This window comes from Myotis lucifugus, unplaced genomic scaffold (genome assembly GCF_000147115.1).
Source record: "Myotis lucifugus unplaced genomic scaffold, Myoluc2.0 scaffold_921, whole genome shotgun sequence".
Classification (NCBI taxonomy): Eukaryota; Metazoa; Chordata; class Mammalia; order Chiroptera; family Vespertilionidae; genus Myotis; species Myotis lucifugus.
In genome coordinates this window covers 94861-111007 of record NW_005871969.1, presented here as the reverse complement: position 1 = coordinate 111007, position 16147 = coordinate 94861, and the positions used below count along the sequence as shown (strand labels likewise).

Below are 16147 nucleotides of genomic sequence, written 5' to 3'. Positions count from 1 at the left end.
CCATTGAGTAAAATATTTTTAGCTTTTGCCCATGATGTTGGCTGTAGGTTTGTCATATATGGCTTTATCATGTTGAGATATGCTCTTTATATTCTTACTTTGTTGAGAGTTTTTATCAAAAGTGGGTGTTGAATTTTGTCAAATGCTTTTTCTGTGTCTATTGATATGATCATGTGATTTTTGTCTTTCAATTTGTTTATATGATATACCACATTTATAGATTTGCAAATATTGTACTAGCCTTACATCCCTGGAGTAAATTCCACTTGGTCAAAATGTATGATCTTTTCAATATACTGTTGGATTTGATTTGCTAATATTTTGTTGAGGAATTTTGCATCTATGTTCATCAGAGATATTGACCTCTAATTATCTTTCTTTGTAGTGTCTTTATCTGGTTTAGAATTAGGATAATGCTGGCCTCATAAAAGGAGCTTGGAAATGTTCCTTCTTCTTGGATTTTTGGAATATTTGAAGAGGGTAGGTGTTAGTTCTTCTTTGAGCGTTTGTTAAAACTCCCTTATGAACCCATCCCTACATTAGCTTTTGTTTGCTGGGAATTTTTTGATTACTGCTTCTATTTCTTCAGTTGTTATTGGCCTATTCAGGTTTTCTGATTCTTCCTGATTCAGTTTTGGGAGACTATATTTTTCCTGGAATTTGTCCATTTCATCGACATTGTCCATGTCGTTATCATATGGTTTTTCAAAATATTTTCTTAGAATTCTTTGTATTTCTGTGGTGTCAGTTGTCACTTCTCCACTTTCATTTCTTTTTTTTAAAAAAAATATATTTTATTGATTTTTTTACAGAGAGGAAGGGAGAGAGATAGTTAGAAACATTGATGAGAGAGAAACATCGATCAGCTGCCTCCTGCACATCTCCCACTGGGGATGTGCCCGCAACCCAGGTACATGCCCTTGACCGGAATTGAACCTGGGACCTTTCAGTCCGCAGGCCGACGCTCTATCCACTGAGCCAAACCGGCTTTGGCTCCACTTTCATTTCTGATTTTATTTTTTGGGTCCTCTTTGTTTCTTGATGGGTATGGCTAACAGTTTATCAATTTTGTTTATTCTTTCAAAGAACCAGCTCTTGGTTTCTTTGATTTTTTTAAAATATATTTTATTGAATTTTTACAGAGAGGAAGGGAGAGAGACAGAGAGTCAGAAACATCGATGAGAGAGAAACATCGATCAGCTGCCTCCCGCACATCTCCCACTGGGGATGTGCCCGCAACCAAGGTACATGCCCTTGACAGGGATCGAACCTGGGACCCTTCAGTCCGCAGGCCGACGCTCCATCCACTGAGCCAAACCGGTTTCGGCTCTTTGATTTTTTTATATTGTTTTCTTTTCTTTATTTTTTATTTTTTTAAATATATATTTCTTTATTGATTTCAGAGAGGAAGGGAGAGGGAGAGAGAAATAGAAAAATCAACGATGAGAGAGAATCATTGATCGTCTGCCTCCTGCATGTCCCCTACTGGGGATTGAGCCCACAACCCAGGCATGTGCCCTTGGCTGGAATCGAACCTGGGACCTTTCAATCCACAGGCTGATGCTCTATCCACTGAGCTAAACTGGCTAGGACTATATTGTTTTCTTAGTCTCTATGTTATTTATTTCTGCTCTTATTTTTATTAATACTTTCCTTCTACTTCCTCGGGGCTTTTCTTGTTCTCTTTCTAGTTCTTTAAGTGGTAGGGTTAACTAGTTTATTATTAATTTTTCTTGTTTTTTTGAGTTAGGCCTGTAGTACTATGAACTTCCCTCTGGAGACTACTTTTGCTGTGTCCCAGAAATTTTTGATTGTTTTGTGTTCATTTGCATTTGTTTCTCAGAAGGTTTTATTTCTTTCGTGTTCTTGTTGGTAACCCATTCATTGTTTAATAACATGCTTGTAGCCTCCATGTGTTTGAATGTTATTGGGGTGTTTTTACTGTAATTGATTTCTAATTTCATTCCACCATGATCTGAGAAAATGCTTGATATGATTTCAATCTTCTTGAACTTGTAGAGACTTGTTTTTTGTCCTCACATGTGGTCCATCTTTGAGAATGGCCCATCTGTACTTGAGAAAAAATGTACATTCTACAAATTTGGGGTGAAATGTTCTATAATTGTCAATTCATTCCATCTGACCCAGTGTGTCCTTTAGGGTCACTGTTTCCTTGTTAATTTTTTGTCTGGAAGATCTATCCAGTGAAGTCAGTGGGGTGTTAAGGTCCCCTACTATGACTGTATTGTTGTCATTCTCTTCCTTACAATCCTCTAGAAGATTTTTTTATCTATCTAGGTGCTCCTGTATTGGGTGCATATGTGTTTACCAAGGTTATATCCTCTTGTTGGATGGATTTCTTTAGTATTATGTGTGATCTTTGTTATCTCTTGTGATGGCCTTAATTTTGAAGTCTATTTTTTCAGATATGAGTATTGCTACCCCAGCTTTTCTCAATCCTCTAACTCTCATCCTGTCTGAGTCTTTTGTTCTGAGGTAGGTCTCCTGTAGACAGCATATAGCTGCGTCAGGTTTTTGTATCCATTCAGCTACCCTATATCTTTTGATTGGAGCCTTCAATTCATTTACATTTAAGGTTATTATTGAAAGGTATTTATTTATTGCCATTTTAATTCTGTATGGCTAGGTTTATCTCTCTCTGTTTCTTCTTCTCATTACAGCAGTCCCTTTATCATTTCTTGTAATGCTGGCTTGGTGTTGATGAACTCCTCTGGCCGTGTTTTTGGCTGGGAATCTCCTTATTTCACTATTTTTGAATGATAGCCTTGCTGGCTATAGTAATCTTGGTTTCAGATCGTTGCTCCCCATTATGTTGAGTACTTCATGCCATTCCTTTCTGGCCTATAGAGTTTCTGAGAAATCTAGTGTCAGCCTTATGGGAGATCATTTGTAGGTAACAGTTTGCTTTTCTCTTGTTGCCTTTAAGATTCTCACTTTGACTTTAATTTTTGGCATTTTAAGTACGTTTTGTCTGGGCATGAGTCTGTTGGGTTCTTCTTGCTTGGGACTGTCTGTCTAATGAATTGTGTGACTTTCTTCTTTACCAGGTAAGGAAGTTTTCTGCCATTATTTCTTCAAACATGTTCTCTATCCTTTTCTCCCTTTCTGCCCCCGCTGGCACACCTATTTAAATATTGTTGTTTCACATTATCCCACAGCTCTCTTATGCTGTCCGCCTGTTTTTTCATTATTTTTTCTCTTTGGTTCTCTCATTTAGTGAATATATTACCAATTACACACAAAAAATAAATATACTTTTTAATAATAATATCCTAAGAGGATGCTGATATAAGACAAATACAAAAGTTAGCAATGGTCCATAAAAATTACTTTTTAAATTATTATAGCTATTCAGGTATCCTAAGAAGTGTAGATGAAGGGCTCTCCATGCTCCTATTGCCCTATAAAACATGCTCACCTGGACAGTGAACTCCTATGCATACTTCAAAGCCCAGCTGAAATGTCTGCTCCCCAAAGAAACCTTCTCTGACCTCCAAGAAGCATAGTTCTTCTTCTACACTTGAGATCACACTACAGATGGCTAGGAGTTTCTGTGCTGGAGTTTGTTTCCCATTCTACCTCAGCATGGAAGACTCTGAAAGTAGACTCTGAGGAAAGGTTTGGTTAATAAGTGCACAGACGAAACTGGACTGGGCTAGGCCCAGATTTCTGAGCTGGGGGGATCCATTGCCCTCAGAGTTCCTCCACTACAATGTGGGTGTAACAAGGAAAGGTCCCTGTTCACACAATGACCTTGCCCCTGAGGAAGGCCAGGGCAGGGGGCACTTGTGCTCCTGTTGTAGGAGGACATGTCCTCAGGTTATTTACCCTAGGACTTGCTGGCCCAGGGAATTAGGAAAATATTGAGAAATCTGGGGCAGCCCCAGGGCGGGAGAAGCCATGGGGAGTAGAGGGCTGGGCTGAGTGGGGGAAAGGCAGGAGCCAGATAAATGGAGGCCTCCAGCAGCCTCTGATCAGTCCTCCCTATCCTCTCCCTCCAACCCTCTGTCCCTCCGTCCCTCTGTCCTTCCACTGTCCCTCTGTCCCTGTACCATGGAACCTGCCTCAGGTCCCAGCCTCCTGCTGGTGCTGCTGAGCAGTCTCCTCCTGGTCCTGGGGGACCCCATGTGAGTAGTCATGACACTACCCCAAGCAAGGCAACTTCTGAGGTAGAGTGGTCATTTGTGGGTTCAGGTCCTTGTAGAATTCAGGGTGCGTTATGCCTGTGGAGGAGGAGTTAGTGGGGTGGAATGCTAATAGATGGGGCTGCCTGTGACTTTGAGAGTCTGTGGGTTGGGTGTTTGTGAAATCCAGGCATTGTGTAGAGGGGTGTGTGGATGTTTATGAAGCTGGGGGTCTGTAGGTTTAGAGTGCAGGTGGTGTTTGGGGATTCTGTGGATGTGGTGGTTTGACTTTACATGATTTGGGAGTTTGCAGTTTCCGGATTTATGGGTTCAATGTGTGTAGAGCTGTGGCATAGGATTATGTTGGCTGGGGGTGGGAGTGGTTTTAGTTGTGTTTTAGGCCTGGGTGATAAAGGTTTAGGTAGAGTCTTGGGGTGTTCAAGGATTTGGGGTTCAAAGATTTAGTATATGTGAGTTTGGGTATGTATAGTTGGGGTGCCTGAGGGTCTGGGTGTTTAGAGACTTAAGGTGTTTAAAGATGTAGGGATCTGGGTTTCATGAGTACATATGTGGGTTCCCCAACTGTGGTGTTGGAAGTCTAAATAATTGGGGGACTTGCTGGTTCTGGTTTTGAGGTTCCTGCAGGGCCAGGGCCTGGGAAGACCCCCATGTGGGCTGGAATGTCGGGTCCCTGGTATTACCCGGTGCACTCCTCCTGCAGGTTCTCCATAATCACCCCCAATATCTTGCGGCTGGAGAATGAGGAGACCGTGGTGCTGGAGGCCCACGGTGGGACAGGTAACATTCCTGTCAAGGTTACGGTACACGACTTCCCAGGCAAGAAGCAGGTGCTGTCCAGCGAGGACACCATTCTGAACAGCGCCAATGGCTACCTGAGCACCGTCACCATCAAGGTGGGTGCACACTGGAGCCACCCGCGGGTGCCTTGCCCCCTGTGGGTCTTCTTCCCATAGCCTCACCTATGAGCCCTGCCCCTTCTTCAGCCCTTCCCTTTTTTTAATTATCATGAGAATATGCTTTCACCGAGAGGAAAGCAGAAAGAGACAGAGAGAGAGAGAGAGAGAGAGAGAGAGAGAGAGAGACATTGATGCGAGAGATAAACATGATCAGTTGCCTCCAGTACACACACTGGCTGGGAAATCAAACCTGAAACCTGGGTAGGTGCCCTGATCAGGAGTTAAACCTGGGGAACTTTTGGTGCACAGGTCCAAGCTCCAACCAACTGAGCAACACCAGCCAGGGCAGCCCTTCCCCTCCACATTCTCCTCCCAATTTGGGCCCCTCCTTCTACTGGCCCCGCCCCCTTCTAAGCCCCTCCCTCACTCTGAGCCCCTTCCCTTGCAAACCAGACAATCTCTGTACCCCTCCTTTCAGAGCCCTTTCCCCTCCAAGCCCTCTCTTCCATCAAGCCCCTCCCCTCTCTGAGTCTCCTCCCCTTTCTGGGCCCCCTTCCACTACTGAGCCCTCCATCCTCTGAGCCCCCTCTCTGATCCCCTTTCCATTCCTCTCTCTGACCCCTAGCCCATCTATTGCTCTTGCCCCTCTCTGAGTACCCTCCTCCCCCCAAACCCGGGCAAACCAGAGAGACCAGGCAGGAGTGAGGCTCAGGCTCTGTTGTGAGGAGGGGCAGATGTGGACCCAGCTGAAGGCCCAGAGGTTGGACGGTGGGCAAGGGGCCCTGGAGCAGACCCCTCCTCACGCCCTCCCCCATCCATGCCTAGATCCCGGCCAGCAAGGAGTTAAAATCACAGAAGGGGAACAAGTTTGTGAGTGTCCAGGCGGCCTTTGGGAATGCCCCGCCAGTGGAGAAGGTGGTGCTAGTCAGCTTTCAGAGCGGGTATCTCTTCATCCAGACAGACAAGACCATCTACACCCCAGGCTCCACAGGTAAGGGGCTGGTGGGTGGCTCAGAGGGCTGGGGCTGGGTCATTGGGAGGGGCAGGGCCTCACTGAGCTGTCCCTTTCTCTCCTGCCACCTCCCAGTCCTCTACCGGATCTTCACTGTGGACAATGAGCTGCTGCCCGTGGGCCGGACGGTTGTCGTCAGCATTGAGGTACCAGGCAGCTGGGCCCCCAGACACACTTGGGGCAGAGACTCAAGGAGAGACTAAGAGAGAGTTTGAGACAGAAAGAGATACTAGGAAAGACTCTAAGGCAAGCATGTCAAACTCAAAGGCTAACAGGGCCATATGAACAAGGTGTAAGTGTATGTGGACCGCAAAAAAACAAAAGTTTTAATTTTTATAGAAACATAGGTTTATTTTGATAGAGACATGCTGAATACAAAGGGCTGAAATAAATGAGTAATCATTAACATAAAATAAAAGAATATTTTAATGAAAATCAATATTTTTTCTTGAACATTAACTTACCAGACACTAATAACTGCACAAATTAATAAGCATAACGCAAATAAACCTATTTTTCTTGTTCTCTGAACGCAAAATATTTCCTGATGTGCACAACAAAGAAGTCAGTCTAAGACTAATGACATTGCAATCGGCTGCTAAAATATTTGCTGCTAGTATTAGTGGAGAGAAATGGTGCACCTGCGCATAAGGCGCTAAGGGAAATGAATGCAACACGATTATAGTAATTAGTCATTAGCGAATGTTGTTGTTCGTTATTAATAATTATGTATAACAGGATATTGTAAAAATTAAGTTAAAAATTTTTATTAAAACGTTTCTTACATACCGTTATATTAGCTGGGCCACAAAAATATTCCCTGTGGGCTGCACGTGGCCCGCAGGCCCCGAGTTTGACATGCTTGCTTGCCCTAAAGCAAAAAAATATATAGAGGCACTAACACGGAGGCCTAGAGATGGGTGGGGACGCAGGGAGCCAGCATGGGGCAATGCTTGCACCTGTGAATTCCACCTCCAGATAAACCCCTGGTCCCTGTGACTCTGGCCAGGTCACTCACCTTCCTGAGCCTAAGTTTTCTCATCTGAAGATTGGAGTAGTTACATAATTCTGGGTAGGAGTCTGTTCCGCCTACTATGCCAGGAGGCGCCTATGAGCCCCTGAGTCAGGTCCAGCCCCTCCTCTGCTCCCAGCCCTCCAGGACTCCTCCCTCCCTCCAGATAAAAGCTCAAGGCCTGGCTCAGTGGTTGAGTGTCTACCTATGAACCAAGAGATCAAGGTTCGATTCCAGTCACGGCACATGGTCAGGTTGCAGGCTAGATCCCAACTAATCAGTGATTCCCTCTCATCATTGATGTTTCTCTCTCTTCCTCTCCCTTCCCCTCTGATATCAATAATAAATGTATATTTTTAAAAAACCTGAAGTCCTCCCTGTGACCTACATGGCCCTGGATGACCTCCCTTGTCCCTTACCTGCCCTTACCTCCTCCCGCTATCCCTCTCACTCACTCTATTCCAGCCACACAGGCCTCTTCCCTGTTCCTCTGACACACGAGGCAGACTCTCCTGCCCCAGGGCCTTTGCACTGGTTGTTTTCTCTGCCTAGAAAACAATCTTCCTCCAAATATGCACACTACTGGCCCCTTATCTCCTTCAAGACTTTGTTCAGATGTCACCAATACCCCAATTTTACAGTGAGGCCTTTCTGAGCTCCTGTAAATTTTCAACCCCCTCCCATCCACACATGCACTCCACTCTCTCTTCCTGCCATCCTTTTGGCATCCTGTAAACTGGATTTATTCATTTATTAATTGCCCCCTCCACCAACCTCTGTGGAAACTCAATTCCCTACAGGAAAGAGGTTTGTTTGTTTTTAAATATATTTTTATTGATTTCAGAGAGGAAGGGAGAGGAAGAGAGATAGAAACATCAATGATGAGAGAGAATCATTGATCAGCTGCCTACTGCACGGCCCCTACTGGGGACCGAGCCCGAAACCTGGGCATGTGCCCTTGACCCGAATAGAACCCAAGACCCTTCAGTCCAGAGGCTGACGCTCTATCCACTGAGCCAAACTGGCCCGGGCTACAGGAAAGAGTTTTTATCTGTTTGTTCAGGGCCTTATTCCTGAATTCAAGAAAGTGCTTGACATATGGTGGGGCTTAATACAAAGTGATGGGAGAAAGGAGTCAGGGAGGGAGAAAGGAAGAAGCGAAATGTCACCTGTGCCAACAGGAGGGCACTATCCAGTTACCCTGGTTTCCAAGAGAAGCCAGAGAACCAGATTTCTATGTGGTGTCTCCCGATGTTTAACTGTTGACAAGAAATGAAATAATATATGTGTACACCAGATTGCGATTCTTGTAGGACAAAAGGTTGAACAGAGCAATTATGTATGGCTTAGCACAAATGAAATGCTCAGCCCAAAAGTAGGCAATACATTCTAGTGATTCTTAATATTAGGGGAACACTCATAATAATGAGCTCCTGCTCACATGAACAATGTCCCAAGACAGAGGGGCTGTATTTATCTCCTGTTTTTAGATGTGCACATTGAGCACAGAGAAGTTAAGTAACTTGGCCAAGTCACATAGCTTGTAGGTAGCACAGTGGGATTTGAACCCAGGCTGTCCAACTCAGGTCCACGTTCTTAGCCACTGCTGCTGTACACATGACAGAGACTGTCCAGACACAGAGCGGGAGAGGAGGGCCAAGGGGCTAAGCCTGCTCTGAAGAACCACACCCCTCCCTGTCTTTCTACAGACGCCCGAAGGCATTCCCATTAAGCGGGACCCCCTCTCTTCTCAAAACCACTTTGGCATCTTGCCCTTGTCTTGGAACATCCCAGAGCTGGTCAAGTGCGTCAGGCCCTCCAGGAGTGGGTTTGGGGCTCCCCTATCCCAGGAGGAGTGGGGGGCTGCCAGGTCTGACCAGATACTCACCTACCTTCCCCACAGCATGGGGCAGTGGAAGATACGAGCCCACTATGAAGATTCGCCACAGCAGGTCTTCTCGGCTGAGTTTGAGGTGAAGGAATATGGTAAGAGAAGGAGGGAGCCAGCGTGTGGGCCCCATAATTCTGGGCTCAGTGCTGGCCCCTCACAGTGCTGTCTCTCTCCCCCAAACTCCTGCCCCAGTGCTGCCTAGTTTTGAGGTCCAAGTGGAGCCTGCAGAGAAATTCTACTACATTGATGACCCTAAGGGCCTGGAGGTTACCATCACAGCCAGGTGAGGAGCCAGGAGAGGGACCAAGTAAAGAATTGGGTGGGACCTAATGAAGGACCAGGTGAGGGCCTGGTGAGGGTGAGGTGAGGGACTGGGGATTCTGGGTCCTCTCCGTGGCCAGTGGAAGTTTGGGGGGAGACTCAGTTTTTCAGGAGACTCTCCTCTCTGTGCAGGTTCCTGTATGGGAAGAACGTTGATGGAACAGCCTTTGTCATCTTTGGGGTCCAGGATGGTGACCAGAGGATTTCACTATCCCAGTCACTCACCCGTGTTGTGGTACCTACCAGGGGCCCCCAGAGCTTCCTCCACTCTGAACCCTTCCCTCTCACTCTCTGAATCCCCTCCCCGCTGAGTCCCTCCCACTCTGAGCCCTCATTTCCTATCCCAGATCCAGGATGGCACTGGAGAGGCTGTGCTGAAAAGAGAGGTTCTGCTGAGTGCGGCTCCGCAGCCCCCTCGAGAAGCTGCCCTAGTGGGAAAGTCATTGTATGTGTCTGTCACCGTCATCCTACAGTCAGGTGAGGCCTGGGTGGAAGGTGGAGGCTCAGTTCCTCCATGCAGTCCAGTCTGAGAGGGGAGGCCCAACTGACGGAGGAGGCCCAGAATGAAGATGGGTCAGTCTTATGATAGAGGCCCCGTCTGAGGATGGAAGTCCAATATGAAAGCGTCAGGGTCCAATGCAGGGGGAAGCCTGGCCTGAAGGGTGGCCCAGGAGCAAACCCTCACAGCTGACACCCTCAGGCAGCGACATGGTGGAGGCAGAGCGCAGCGGGATCCCCATCGTGACCTCCCCCTACCAGATCCACTTCACCAAGACACCCAGGTTCTTCAAACCTACCATGCCCTTTGACCTCATGGTGAGACCCTGGGCAAGGTTGAACCCCACTCCTGAGCACTGGCCACGTCTCTGGGTCTGCTGAACCTCTCCACCTTTCCCTGCACCCACAGGTGTACGTGACGAACCCCGATGGCTCCCCGGCCGGCCGAGTCCCCGTGGCCACTCAGGGCTCCAATCAAGTGCATTCTGTGACCCGCGATGATGGCCTGGCTAAGCTCACCATCAACACACACAAGAGCCTGAAGCCCCTGTTGATCACTGTGAGTCTGCACCAGCAGGACCCCACCCCAGGGAAACAGAGGACTTTATTTGTACAGCAGCTTCTAATGATTGTACAAAGGGATCTTGTCACGTGCATAGTGGGGGTCCTTTCATTTGCATAAATGGGCCTTGCCATTCACATAGAGGTGTTTCATTTGCATAGAGGATCTTGTCTGCACATGGGAGTCCTGCTGTCTGTATAGAGGGTCCTCCTGCCATTTACACAGGGCCTCCTGTCATCTGCATGGATGTCTTATAAGGACCCTTGTCATGACATTAGTGTGCCTGGGTAACCTAAAATAGTCTGCCCATGTCCAGATGCTTAACTCCATCCCATCTGCAAAGTCCCTCTTGTCACACAAGGTGCCATATTGCCAGGAGCCGGGGTTAGGACATGGACATCTCAAGTTGGCATCATGCATCCCTGTCTCCCTGCTCAGGTACGCACAATGAAGGAGGGCCTCCCGGAGGGGCGACAGGCTACCAGTCAAATGCAGGCCCTACCCTACGGTACGATGAACAACTCCAACAACTACCTGCACCTCTCTATGCCTGCCACGAAGCTCAAGCCAGGGGACACGCTCAATGTCAACTTTGTCCTGCAAATGGACCCCGGCCAGGATGCCAATGTCCGATACTTCACCTACCTGGTGTGTGGCTTCCTACAACCCCCAGGTCTCCCCCCTCCTCACTTCTCCAGCCCTCAGAGCCCTACCCCATTCCAGATCCTCCCACCCTCCTCCTGCCTTCCTTATCCTTCTGCCAACCTGTCTCCCAAGGTCATGAACAAGAGGAAGCTGTTGAAGGTGGGACGCCAGGTGCGAGAGCCCGGCCAGGTCCTGGTGGTGCTGCCTCTGACCATCACGACAGAGTTTATTCCTTCCTTCCGCCTGGTGGCCTATTACACGCTGAACAATGGAGGCCAGAGGGAGGTGGTGGCTGATTCCGTGTGGGTGGATGTCAAGGATTCATGTGTGGGCACGGTAAGCATTGCTGAGTCTCTGTGCCCATCTTGTGACTCTCAGCCCGGCAATGGCTTCTCTATCTCTGCCTCTGTCTGTCCTTCTGAACCCATTTCTCTCCCCTGCTTGTAGAGTTCCTGCCTTTCTCTTCTCCTTTCCTATCTTGTTTTCTTCCATTTTTTAGTCTCAGTATCTCGCTTGCTCCCAATTTTCTCTTTCCTTGACTTTCTACCTGATGCTGGTTTTGTGCATCTCCCTTCTTCTCTCTGTCTCCACCTTTCTCTCCTTCCAGACCAGACCAGGTCCCCTTCTGTCCTCTACTGACCAAGGCTGGGTCCCTGCTGAGCTAACTTCTCCCTCCTGCCCCTCCCACCTCCTCACAGCTGGTGGTGAAAAGTGCCATGAAGGAGGAAAAGCATCAGCATCTACCTGGACAACAGATATCGCTCAAGATTGAGGGTAACCAGGGGGCTCGAGTGGGGCTGGTGGCCGTGGACAAGGGCGTGTTTGTGCTGAATAAGAAGAACAGGTTGACTCAGAAAAAGGTATGTCCCCATGTCACTGAGTAAACATGGCAGAGGCAAAGAGATGGCGTTGGGTTGAGGTGGGAATGGCGCTGGGGACAACCAGTGACGTGGGGTTGAGTGTGGGTCGAGTGCAGAGGTCAAAATGGACACAGACATGGGGATGGGTTGAAGTTCAAGTTGCAGATGGAAATGTGGATGGACAGGGTCTAAGTTGGGGACAGTCATGGTAATGGGCACAGCTCTGAGTCCCACAGCAGCACACTCCGATCATCCACTGGGGAGTGTCTGGGGCCGGGATGAGGATGGAAGTGAGGTTGGGTCGATGCGTTGGTGGTGGCCTGGCCTCAGCCTGTCCTCGACCCCCTCCCCACCCTGCAGATCTGGGACACAGTGGAGAAGGCAGACATTGGCTGCACACCGGGCAGTGGAAAGAACTATGCAGGTGTCTTTACGGATGCCGGGCTGGCCTTCCAGACCAGCAAAACCCTGCAGACCGAGCAGCGGTCAGGTGAGGAGTCGGCCATTGGACACCCAGGGAGGGGCAGCACGTCGACCTCCAAGATAGGATCCGGGACCCTGGTGTCAGTCCTGCCTCTACTACCCACTAGCAAATCGTTCTCCTCTCTCAGCCTCAGTGTCTACATCTGTTAAATGGGAGCAATAACACTCCCACCTCGCAGCTACTGTGAGGAGTAAACCATGGACAGCCAGTCAGTGCTTAATCCATCTTGTTCCGTCCGCCTGCTCCTCAGATTTGGCATGCCCGAAACCAGCCACCCGGCGCCGCCGCTCAGTGCAGCTCATGGAGAAGAGGAAGGGCAAAGGTGGGAGCCCTCATCTGCCTCCCCCACCCTTGCACCCTGTCCACTGAGATCCCAGCAAAGTGGGAGGAGGGGATGGCCTGGACCTGGGCAGGTCCTCCCTGCGAGGCCCTGTGGGGACTTGACTGGGAGCGGGGGGTGTTCCCACAGCGGGTAAGTACCCCAGCAAGGAGCTGCGCAAGTGCTGTGAGGACGGTATGCGGGAGAACCCCATGAAGTACCCGTGCCAGCGCAGGGCACAGTTCATCCTCCAGGACAAGGCCTGCAGGGACGCCTTCCTGGACTGCTGCAACTACATCACCCAGCAGCGGCTGGAGCACAGCCGAGACAGCGACATGGTCCTGGCCAGGCGTGAGTCCTGTGGCGTGGATGTCCCTGCCTGAGGGCTGTTGGTGTTGGAAGGGGGAGGCGCCCATCACTGGGGACTGGAAATTGTGTGGATCAAATTTGCTTCCAAGAGCAAAGGCAAGTGTGAGCGGCTTGTGAAATTGAGGGAAATTAAGTTATCAATTACAGGATGAAAAGTAACAAAAAGAATGCTTCTGCTTAAAACCTAAGGAAGATTGGGAAACTTGCCCTGTGGCTGGCTGGCGACCAATGCATAATTAATGACCTTTTTTTCTTTAAACAGCCTTTAACTCACAGACAAACTTGTGCAGGTTAAAAACCTTTCCCCCACTTGAGCTGTTTGATGCCCCCAGAGTTCTGAATAGTTTAGTGAGGATTTTTTGGCAGCAAAGTTATTCTCCTAAACACCCCAGCACAATGCTCAGCATCAGGACAATAACGTGGATTCCTTTCCACCATGTAATTCACAGATTCCATCAAATGTTGCCACTTTTTAAATTATTTTATTTCTCTCTAGGAAAAGGACCCAGTTCAGAATCACACATTGCATTGGTGTGTCTGCTTGTGTCTCTTCAGTCTCCTCCTATCTGCCCAACCCCCAAGGTCTTTCTGTGATTCTCACACTCTTCACATACATGAGATATACAGGCCACATTTTCACATACATGAGATACAAAGGCCTTATCTTCACGCAAATGAGATTTGAAGGCCACATCTTTACATACATGAGATATACAGGCCATATCTTCATATATGTGAGATATACAGGCCATATCTTCATATATGTGAGATATACAGGCCATATCTTCACATACATGAGATTTACAGGCCACATCATTTGAAAGTTGTTCAGCCCCCTGAGTCTGCCTAATGTTACTCTTGCTCACAATCAGATTTTGCATTTTGGGCAGGGCTGTCCCAGAGGAGATATTTTGTCTTCCTCGGTGCCTCGGATCAGGAGGCAGGTAGCTTTGACTTGAACCGTCACTGGTGATGTGAACCTTGATCGCTTGATTAAGGTGGTGTCTGCCCTGTTTCTCCATGTAAAGTTTCTCTTTATTCCTTTTATGTATTTGTTATTATTATTTTGAGAGGCCCAGTGTATGAATTCGTGCACCAGTGGCGTCCCTCGGCCTGGCCTGTGGGATCATGCCAAAACCGGCTCTCCGACATCCCCTGAGGGGTCCCAGATTGTGAGAGGGCACAGGCCAGGCCGAGGGACCCACTGGTGCACAATCAGAGCCAGGAAGGAATGCAGAAGGTTGGCCTGCTGGGGAGGTCCACAGGAGGGCTCCAGGGCGTGTCCGGCCCTTCTCATTCAGTCCTTATCGGCTGGACCCCAGCAGCAATCTAACCTACCTTTTGGAGTGTGTGTCCCCTGGTGGTCAGTGCACATCTTAGGGAGCAGTTGAGTGGCCTTAGCATATCATTAGCATATTAATCTTTGATTGGTTGAATGGATGACCAGACGACCAGACACTTACCATATTAGGTTTTTATTATATAGGATTGATGTCAGAGAGGAAGGGAGAGGGAGAGAGAGATAGAAATATCAATGATGAGAGAGAATCATTGATCAGCTGCTTCCTGCACACCCCTCACTGGGGATCGAGCCCAAAACTGCATGTGCCCTTGACCAGAATCAAACCCAGGATCCTCCAGTCTGCAGGTTGACTCTATTCACTGGGCCAAACCAGCTAGGGCTGAGTTTTGTTTTCGTGTTTTTTTTTAACATCTTTTAAAATTTAAGTCAAGAGAGCTGTTCCCAAAGATCAATATCACTTAGCCTTTAAGATAAAAGATATGGATGGACGCCTTATGTGGTAACATGTGATTTTTGTTAACATGTTTACTCTGGGGAGTGGGGCTTAGGCAGCTGTTGCCACAGTGGAGAAATATTTCTAATTTTTTTTAGCTGGAAAGCTCGCATCCCCTTCACCCCTCCACCCACAAAAGACACAAAGATTCCCAACACACATGAGCAAAAGACTATCTTCAATCTCTTTGCAAATGATGACAACTAGGGAGGCCGCTTTCTACTCCTGACAGAGACTTTCTTCTGCAAAGAGAAGATAAGGCTACTGAGGGAGTTAGACAAACCTGCTGGGCTGTAGTTTACACCCACGGGGAGATTTATTTCCCAGTTTTGTGTATGTTTTTTAGTCAAGTGGGGGTGAGACAGAGGATGGCTTAAAGTTTAAGTGGTTCTCATACAGTTCCTCATGTTGTGGTGACCCCCAATCATAAAATTATTTTTGTTGCTACTTCATAACTGTAATTTTGCTACTGTTATGAATCGTAATGTAAATATCTGATATGCAGAATGTATTTTCATTGTCGCGACCCACAGGTTGAGAACTGCTGCAGAGCTTAGAAGCTTATGAAAATGCTTTTGTTTCTTTGCAAATCAGGGGAAATGAATATAACCTAGCCTGGATTATCCTTGCCTTTATACCAACGCCCTTGTATAAAATATGACTTTTAACATTTTTATGGAGGCAGGAGCCCTCAAAGGGGGTCTTTAGTTTACAGACAATTCATCATTTGTCCGTGGGTGTGCTTCGCTGCCAGGAACCCCTACAGGGCTGTAGAGATGAGTATCTACCAGCAGGGGAAGTGGGTCTGCTCTAAACCCAGATTGCCCCCCATCTGCACAGGTGACCTGGATGAGGAGATCATTCCGGAAGAAGACATCATTTCCAGAAGCCAGTTCCCTGAGAGCTGGCTGTGGACCATCAAGGAGTTGAATGACCCAGAGAAAAGTGGGTAAGGCTGAGGCACCCCTCATTCCAACCCACCCCCAGGCACTTCCTACCAACACTCAGGACCAGAACATTTAATTTGCATGCACACCTACCTCCTCTGTTTTCTGGAATCATAGTGGAACTCCACAACCCAACCTAGAAAAATCTCCACGTGCCCACACCCACACCTCCAACCTGCCCTTGGGGCCCCTCATTACCTGCTCTCCCTTCTACCACATCTTCTCCTAAGGCCCCCATTTCTCCTCCTCCTAGAGTCTCCTCCAAGATCATAGAGGTGATTTTGAGAAACTCCACCACCACCTGGGAGATCATGGCTGTGAGCTTGTCCGACAGGAAAGGTGAGGTGGTGGCTTCGCAGGCCCCAGGGC

General features: G+C 48.1%; 1 protein-coding gene across 1 annotated transcript in view; it reads left to right on the top strand.

Moving 5' to 3' along the window:
- The first annotated feature begins 4074 nt into the window (after positions 1-4074).
- LOC102419899 (complement C3-like) overlaps positions 4075-16147 on the top strand; it is a 34815-nt gene continuing 22742 nt past the window's right edge. The window contains exons 1-19 of the mRNA XM_023747592.1: positions 4075-4148; positions 4867-5059; positions 5888-6053; positions 6150-6220; positions 8796-8890; positions 8990-9072; positions 9170-9260; positions 9431-9533; positions 9646-9775; positions 9999-10114; positions 10206-10355; positions 10797-11006; positions 11136-11339; positions 11702-11863; positions 12224-12353; positions 12598-12669; positions 12817-13017; positions 15672-15780; positions 16032-16117. Coding sequence (XP_023603360.1) covers positions 4075-4148; positions 4867-5059; positions 5888-6053; positions 6150-6220; positions 8796-8890; positions 8990-9072; positions 9170-9260; positions 9431-9533; positions 9646-9775; positions 9999-10114; positions 10206-10355; positions 10797-11006; positions 11136-11339; positions 11702-11863; positions 12224-12353; positions 12598-12669; positions 12817-13017; positions 15672-15780; positions 16032-16117 — 2446 coding nt within the window. The remainder of the gene's footprint in view (positions 4149-4866; positions 5060-5887; positions 6054-6149; positions 6221-8795; positions 8891-8989; positions 9073-9169; positions 9261-9430; positions 9534-9645; positions 9776-9998; positions 10115-10205; positions 10356-10796; positions 11007-11135; positions 11340-11701; positions 11864-12223; positions 12354-12597; positions 12670-12816; positions 13018-15671; positions 15781-16031; positions 16118-16147) is intronic.